General features: G+C 35.0%; 1 protein-coding gene and 1 long non-coding RNA gene across 2 annotated transcripts in view; both read right to left on the bottom strand.

Moving 5' to 3' along the window:
- Nucleotides 1-3,882, bottom strand: part of LOC108361566 (uncharacterized) — a 13,888-nt gene extending 10,006 nt beyond the window's left edge. The window contains exons 1-2 of the long non-coding RNA XR_001847322.1: nt 3,788-3,882; nt 1,500-1,501 (exon numbers count right to left, since the gene is read on the bottom strand). This is a non-coding gene — a long non-coding RNA (uncharacterized LOC108361566). The remainder of the gene's footprint in view (nt 1-1,499; nt 1,502-3,787) is intronic.
- Nucleotides 3,883-5,076: 1,194 nt separating this feature from the next.
- Nucleotides 5,077-7,242, bottom strand: LOC108361564 (uncharacterized). Its single transcript, XM_017614209.1, has 2 exons — nt 5,450-7,242; nt 5,077-5,399 (listed from the first exon to the last, which is right to left on the bottom strand). Coding segments are annotated over exons 1-2 (1,263 nt in total). The 5' UTR covers nt 6,711-7,242; the 3' UTR covers nt 5,077-5,397.
- Nucleotides 7,243-8,705: the final 1,463 nt, after the last annotated feature.

The raw sequence follows: 8,705 nt of genomic DNA, 5'->3' as shown, positions 1-8,705 counted from the left end.
ATGAATTTTTGCACTTTTATGTTCCTTTTTTCGATTTCTGGTTTCTGGCTTTCGATTGAGATGGTGATTTTTCACAATTTCTAATTTTTTTTAATATTTCGAATACCGAAAAAATTAACTGAACTCTCAAGAAAAACCAACAATTCATATAAAACGAAATTTTCTTCTACCAAAATTTCTTAAATCAGTTTGCAGCTCTCAAGAAAAAAATGCTCGTATATTCATTTCCTCATGAAAATTTACAGCAAAAGCAAAGCGCTTTTTCAAGCAACAGAAATTATAATAAATATTTCTTATAATTTCCTTGAGAGCTGGATTCTTAGCTTTAAGATACAGTTTGTATTTGAGGTTATTAGCTTTAGGGGGGGTTTGAACCCCAAAACCCACCCCTTGTGTGCGCTAATGACGCGAACTTATACAGCAGAAGGTAATGGACATAACCAGCTCCCAAAATAAAGCATCAACTACCAGAACAACAGACACAACAAAACAATCCCTTCACAAATTTGAGGACTAGGTGGTCCACTGAGTCGTAGTTTAGAGTGGAATGTGAAAAAGAACCAATTGTATACTAGTAACTTGTTGCAGAAACGAGCTACTGGACCACTTCAGACGTAAAAAACTGACAGGTCCAATGACATCGCAATGTTAATGCAACCATATTTTCTCCATATATTTGGACCATTTTGGTTACTAGTGTTGCCCTGCAGTGAAAAGCCAAACCAGTTAGAAAAAATACTAGTTCATTAAGTAGTATGTGCCTACCAGTTCGACAATTTCGAAGAACTTAGGCGATCAGCGACATCTGCCTTTGAATTGCCAAAGCCAAAAATAAAACGCAATTATAATTGCTTTTCTTACAAATGTCGGCTGTGGCGTCACGTGAAGACTACTGGTTCTGGTTCTGAAATTGCAGATTCGAGGCCGCTTGGAGGTGGTTAAGATTTTTAAAGTTAAATAAATGTAAGTAAAAATAATTTATTCAATTTATAAATAAATAACAAATTTGATAATCTAATTGCATTGCAAAAAAACATTTAGGAAGAAATGCTTGTGCTATAAAAACAAAGAAATTAAACAAAAATATTTTTTTTTTTTAAATTTAAAAATTACAATAAACAGCCTAAACAAAAAAATAAATTTATAAAAAATAAAAATAAAATAAAAAATAGAAAATAAAAAAACTTTCCCTGCGCCAGGATTTGAACCTGGGACCTCAGGCTTACCACGCGAGTGCTTTGCTCTGTCGGCCATTGTGACTGCTGGAGCGTCGCGAGCAAAAAGGCACACTTATGCTTTTCACGGGGCATGAATTGGCAGACTATCTCATCAACTGGTATGATGCTACTAGTATTTATACTAGTAGATGCTGATGCATAGCCTGACAATTGACATCTCGTAGGACATCGCAATGTTAAAAATACCAGTCGCTAACATTGAAAAAGGATAGAACGTGAACCAGTTCGGCTGAAACGCAAACCGGTAGAATTCTAGTTCACAACTAGTAGCTTTCCCTGCAGGGTGGTTACAAGGTAGCGTTCACTTCAACGAACTAGTTCACTATGTCGGTCTGCTTATTGAACTAAATTTGTCAGTGCTACAATTTCTCATTTTGGATCGCGATCCAAATATTCTTGGCACGAACGTATGACATTTTTAAACACTTATGCATTGTTGCTACTTCAGTTCATTGCAAAGGAGTTTTTTTCCTGGTAGAGCAATTACTAAACTAGCGTAGAACGCTTTTAAAATCAAACAAGCTTTCTAATTTAATGTTTTTTGCACAGCACAGGTTTGAAATGCAAAAAGGGTTTGTAATGTAAACACTATTGACTTCGGTTGAAGGGTTAAATCCTGCTGTTCCACAGGAAGAAAGAGTGTTCCCGCTCAAACGGGGGCATTTATGTTCCTATCGTGTTCTTTTCAATTCGTCCCACTTCTTCTTGATATACCCATGGCCCGTTGGTGTGTCTAGGACATCTGTGGCATCTTAAAAATTTTTTGCTTCTTTGTATTCATACATAAAGGATCGGGCTTTATTAAGTCATCCCAACAGTAAATTTATGGAGCGGTATCTAAATATCTTAGTGTTTGGCCGAGCTTCTCCTCCGATTTGTGGCGTGCGCCTTGATGTTATCACACAAAGCGGAGGGACCTACAGTTTTACGCCGACTCCGAACGGCGATTGTATTTGTATGAGAAGCTGTTTTTCATGGCAGAAATACACTCGGAGGTTTGCCATTGCCTGCCGAGGGACGACCGCTGTTAAGAAAAAACGTTTTTTCTATATTTTTTGCGATGTTGCGGTGGTGAGTTTTCGTTAACACGCGAATCCCATAAGCTAGATCGTGTCTGCGTCAACCTACGTATACGCTACGTCGTTGACTAACTGAGCTTTCACTCTCTTTCAGTTTACTATAAACGCCACACCCTCTTGTACAAACTCATTTGTATACATTTACCATACTCACCGAATTTCAAAGTCATGTGAGTTAGGGGCCCGTGGCACCTTGTGCAAACTCACTAATATTTACATCGCTATAAGCGCCTACTTTATTTATGTCTTCTCATTAAATTTCGAAGTCATGTGAATTATCGTTCCCAAGTTATAGCTGATTAAAATTTTACGCCTGTAAGATGTTCCACTCCCCGTTTTACAAACTTATTATATATATGGATACTTTACTTTAAACATCTATCATAGATCTGTCTTGACACCAAATTTGAAAGTCGTGTGACTTACGGTTCCCAAGTTATAGCTGATTAAAATTTTACGCCTGTAAGATGTTCCACTCCCCGTTTTACAAACTTATTATATATATGGATACTTTACTTTAAACATCTATCATAGATCTGTCTTGACACCAAATTTGAAAGTCGTGTGACTTACGGTTCCCAAGTTATAGCTGATTAAAATTTTACGCCTGTAAGATGTTCCACTCCCCGTTTTACAAACTTATTATATATATGGATACTTTACTTTAAACATCTATCATAGATCTGTCTTGACACCAAATTTGAAAGTCGTGTGACTTACGGTTCCGAAGTTATTGCAGATTAAAAGTTTCACGCCTATGGGAGGTGCCACGCCCCTTTGTACAAACTCATTCACATATACCTTACTATAAATGCCTACCATGGATATGTCTTCATACGAAATTTCAAATTCATGTGACGTATGATTTCGAAGTTATGGCTGATTAAAAATTTCACACCCATAGGAAGTGCCACGACTCTTTTACAAAAGTATATCTACTTTACTATAAGCATCTATCATAGAAATGTATTTGAACACACCAAATTTCAAAGTCATGTGACTTACGGTTTCCAAGTTATAGCTGATTAAAAATGTCACGCCTATGGGAGGTGCCACGCCCCCTTATCAGATCCCATTTTTTTATACCCCAGGTTACGTCCGAGGTCACTCTCTATACACCAGTTAAAGCCCCGGAGATTAGTGAGTTCAAACAGACAAACAATTTACAGTTTTATTATAGTATAGAATATAGATGTTAAAGTAGATATTTGTGTAAGTACGGTGTTAAATAAGTTTAATTGTTCATTTGCACGTCATACATGTAAGTTCCTTTCGTTATTTTTGCCAAATGTAAATATTTCCAATTTTTGTATTTATGTATTTATTGTTGAAACAGAAAAATAAACAACCATCCCCTGAAGATGCTAATGAGTTTAGCGAAACGTCAGGCAACAATAGCGAAATAACTTTGTTTTATTATTTGCACTAGAGGATACAAGATCGGAAAAGCCTATTATAATTTAAAATCACGTAAAATTGAACGTTTAGCGCAAATAATGCTTTTTGAATTCTTCTCCTTGGTATATGAGAAGTTGGTAAAAAATTCAATTGATTAAAAAAATTAATTCTTACTAATATTATTAATCCGAAAGTGAGTCTGTTTGCTACGCTTTCACGCTTTAACTACTCAACCGATCATCATGAAATTTTGTACACTGCTGTCATTTAGCCAATTTAAAATATAGGATAAATTTAATCTCGATTAGACAAGGGGGCGTGGCATATCCCATACAAACGGAATTTTTCATACTGCATTTCTCAGGAAATATTTTTGATAGATTACTGGAGATATAAAAAACCATTATCTACTCATGGATGAGGGCTGCCACCTTTTAAAAAATCAAATTCAACTTCAAGTAAGGGAGTTATTTATTTGAAAATTATATTAAAAAATGGGTCTAAGGAACGCTTAAAAAAGCTGTATCTCGAATATATTTTGAAAAGGGTCAAATTTAAATTAATTATACGCAAGCTATCTGATGAAATAAAATATGGTTGTCTAACGAAATATTATTAAGAAACCTTTAGTTCGAAAGTTTTGAATAATATCACTGGACCACAAATTTCAACTTTTTCTCTTTACCAGAAACGCCGTTATGAAATTCTTATGTAAAATCACCCCCTGATTCCGAAAATCAAGGTTATTTTTAATTTTATGGTACCGTTTTTGAGATATTTGCAATTTACCGTTTTTGCAAAAAAAAAAAAAATTGGGTCCACTTTATCATATATATCTCAAGAACGAATTAAGCAATTCCAAAACGGTTTGAAGCTTTTAAAAGGTAATAAAATTTTCTATAAACTGTGCATACAACACTTTTTGCTAGGCCCTGTAGATTCAAAGATAACGAACAATCATTACCGATTTTTTCAATTTTTTTTGTAAAAATATAAAAAAAATTGTACTTTGCGGGGAAGGATCTCGAAAACCTTTTATTTTTTTGCAGATTTTTTTTTTCTCCCTAAGCTCTGTTATATTACAAAAAAAATAAGGTATCATCGAAGAAAATCGATGCAAAACTACGTAAGTTATAAGCGATCAAATAAAAATACCCAGGTTGCGCAATTTCAACGTATACCTCAAAACGTATGTATGGTATAAAGAAGAGTGAAATATCTAGCTATGCTCTGTTTCTATTGAGTTAAAAGTTCAATTTATGAATGAAATTACCCATATTTTTAACTTTTTTTTTAAATTTATTTATGTTTATACTATATTCTAACAATCTTTATCTTAATTTGATTTTACTATGTTGTCGAAATAATTATGTGTTCTACTTTGACGCTTATTCAGTTTAGGATCGGTTTCTCTTATGAGAAACCAGCAGTAATCACCCATCATTGCGACGTCCCAGAATCCTTGATATCGATTCTCAATTAATTTCATTTGCTGATGAAACCTTTCGCCATGTTCATCACTTTCGTCGCCAAGATTTGCCGGAAAAAAGCTCAAATGTGAGTGGAGAAAGTGAATTTTTAAAGACATATTTACGCCCATTTTCGCATAATTATTGATTAGGTCGTTCACTATCTGCTCGTAGTTAGGGCTTTTGTGTCTACCGAGAAAAGAAGCAACGACCTTTTCAAAGGATTCCCACGCTGCTGCCTCAACTGATGAGAGTAGTCCTTTGAATTGATTATTGTTGATCAACTTTCTTATTTGTGGTCCAACAAAAATACCTTCCTTTATCTTGGCTTGAGAAATATCTGGAAAAACTGTTTTCAAATAGTCGAATGCTTCGCCTTCTTTGTCCAAAGCCTTAACAAAGTTTTTAATGAGACCGAGCTTGATGTGTAAGGGTGGAAGTATGATTTTCTCTTTCTTGACAAGAGGGGTGTATTTGATGTTATCCACACCAACGGTAAACTCGACTCTTTCCGGCCAATCCTTTCTGACGTAGTGGTCCTTACGAGCTCGGCTATCCCACTTGCAGAGGAAGCAGCAGTGCTTGGTGTAGCCACTTTGTAGACCGCATAGCATTGCAACGACTTTGAGATCAGAACATATTTTCCAATCATGCTCTTCATATTTGATAAATTTGAGTATTTTTTGCATTTCCTCGTAGGTTTCCTTTGTATTTACTGCATGTGCAATCGGGATAGAAGGCTTTTTGTTACCAATATGCAATAATACAGCCTTCAAACTCAGTTTATTGCCGTCTATGAACAATCGCCACTCTTTTGAATCATATGTTTGACCAAACTCTTTGAATAAACCAGGGATGTCGTTGCAGTAGCATATACTGTCTTTCTTGGTATAGTGTTTGGAAAATGGTTCGTGACGAGTTCTACTATATGTCACCTTAACATCGGATGACACAAATTTAAATTGTTGCATACGAGAAGTGTGGATCTCGGCCTTTTCCTTGGATAGTTCCAAATCTCTTATCCAATCATTAAGTTGTGCTTGTGACAGAACGTTTCTTTCGTTTTCCATGCGAAATTCAGTACAACTTGATCCCCCGCACTCAGATGTTACTGTTGACAATGGAACTGGATCCGCAACTGCCGTTGAATGTAGTACTGGTAATGTCACTGTAGGTACGCTAGCATAGGTTACTCCTCTTGATCTTCCAACGCCAAGTACTTTTGTTTGACAAATATAACACTCTATTGAATGGCAAGTAGGTTCTCTCCATATCATTGGTGTATCAAATTTTGTTTGTTGTCCTGATTCCCACTGAATCAATTCTACTCGACACGATGTACACAAAGTGTTCGGTGTCCATGGTTTTTCAGCATTTTTAGGCTCAATTCCAAAATACTTGGAGTATAAAGTTTTGATATGATCTGAGAACACTCGTCGTCGCCTTATGATAGTATATTGGCCACACATGAAACAGAACATATCTGGATCCTTATTACACTCAAATTCTCGCGTCCTTTTACTCATTTTATTTTTTTTAATAAATCACGGTTTTGAAATTAGACTTATGAACTGAACTATCTCCGGCGAGCCTTGAAGATGTTATGAAGTTTCAAAGCGCATTAACTCATATTTATACTCGGAACAAGAATAAAATTGAAAAAATCAAATCTTACCTAGACAGAAAGGTTCCTTTTTATAACAAGCCGGGAAAAGAAAATACTACCTGTTTTAGATGTAGGCTTTAGAAATTTTCTGTGTCTTATAATTTTGAAAATCTACCTGCATACTTACCCATAACTGACGGAAATACATGTTTATAACTACATGCCTACAGCAGGTTTCGAACCCAACCACTCTTCCTTTCGATGCAACCACTCTACCTACTATAATACAATTCGAGTATTAAAAGTACTATTTGATTTATTTAAAGAAAAAGTGTTATCATTGTTATGGTGTTATTCGTTTATCCGGATAATATCTCACTTGCACTTTATACCTTTAATATATGTATGTATGTATAGGTACATACATTGAAGTTGCGCAACCTGGGTATTTTTATTTGATCGCTTATAACTTACGTAGTTTTGCATCGATTTTCTTCGATGATACCTTATTTTTTTTGTAATATAACAGAGCTTAGGGAGAAAAAAAAAATCTGCAAAAAAATAAAAGGTTTTCGAGATCCTTCCCCGCAAAGTACAATTTTTTTTATATTTTTACAAAAAAAATTGAAAAAATCGGTAATGATTGTTCGTTATCTTTGAATCTACAGGGCCTAGCAAAAAGTGTTGTATGCACAGTTTATAGAAAATTTTATTACCTTTTAAAAGCTTCAAACCGTTTTGGAATTGCTTAATTCGTTCTTGAGATATATATGATAAAGTGGACCCAATTTTTTTTTTTTTTGCAAAAACGGTAAATTGCAAATATCTCAAAAACGGTACCATAAAATTAAAAATAACCTTGATTTTCGGAATCAGGGGGTGATTTTACATACGAATTTCATAACGGCGTCTCTGGTAAATTTTGGCCGTCGACCAGTGTATTTAAGTCTTTCACAAGGGTTGCAACCTTTTTACAAATTATTTTAAATTAGATATTACAGTACAAGGCGCGGAATGGTTCTGGCAGTTGATTTATCGGTGGTGATTTGAGATTTACCCCTGCACAACTCAACCCTGGTGCCTACGAATGAAGCTTTAACGCATAATAATACTGGCAAATCACATCCATTGGGCCAATGTAACACACAAGAGTTCGGTATAGTCAGTGGTGCAGCAGGTCGATTTAATCAGATATTCACGGTACGTTTTCTAACTTGGCGATTATTCGTAATGAGTCCAGCGCCACCTGGCAGCCCTTTTTGGCAGTAGTATTGCCTGTACCGTTACCAATACATATTTTGAATAAAAGTGTGTGTAGAATTATATATGTGTATTTGTACGGTGCCACGCCCTCTTTCCAAATATCCCATTTTTCACCATGAGTATAAGATTGATTTCATATATCGCCGTACCAAGTTCCAGTATTCTACCACGAACACTTCCAGAGATATGCAATATGAACAAATTTTGTATATTTTTGTATGGTTTGTATGGGAGGTGCCACGCTCCCCTCATACATCGAAATTTTGTTTAGCCTATAACCATCCTTGGGACGTCTGAAGCAGGTGTCTGAAATTTCAAAAAAAATCGGTGGTATTTAATATGTATCACATAGGTTGCCTTCTTTTTAAAAGGTTAAATTCAAACTGTTCAATAATTTGAATGAATTATTACAATATGAGTATCAATCGAAATGGTTTTTAAAGGGCTTCATTTCAATACTACATGTAAGAGGTTTCCATCTGTTTAAAATCTCAAATTGAGTTCAGGGGATACGTTAATTGAAAAAGTATGACAAGTGAGAAGTTTAAGAAAGTTTTAGTTTGAAAATATTTTGAAGATGGTTAAACAAATTTCAAACCTCCTGTTTTTAATTGAGTTTTCTTGAAATAAATTTTACTCAATACAGCACCTA

This window comes from Rhagoletis zephyria, unplaced genomic scaffold (assembly GCF_001687245.7).
Source record: "Rhagoletis zephyria isolate East Lansing unplaced genomic scaffold, Rhagoletis_zephyria_1.1 Rzeph_scaffold_00792, whole genome shotgun sequence".
Classification (NCBI taxonomy): Eukaryota; Metazoa; Arthropoda; class Insecta; order Diptera; family Tephritidae; genus Rhagoletis; species Rhagoletis zephyria.
The sequence above is the reverse complement of the archived record's forward strand: the minus strand, read 5'-3'. Positions and strand labels throughout refer to the sequence as shown.

Bases quoted from the DNA above. Each gene is read 5' to 3' on its own strand.
- LOC108361564 (XM_017614209.1), bottom strand. From the start codon at position 6,710: ATGAGTAAAAGGACGCGAGAATTTGAGTGTAATAAGGATCCAGATATG.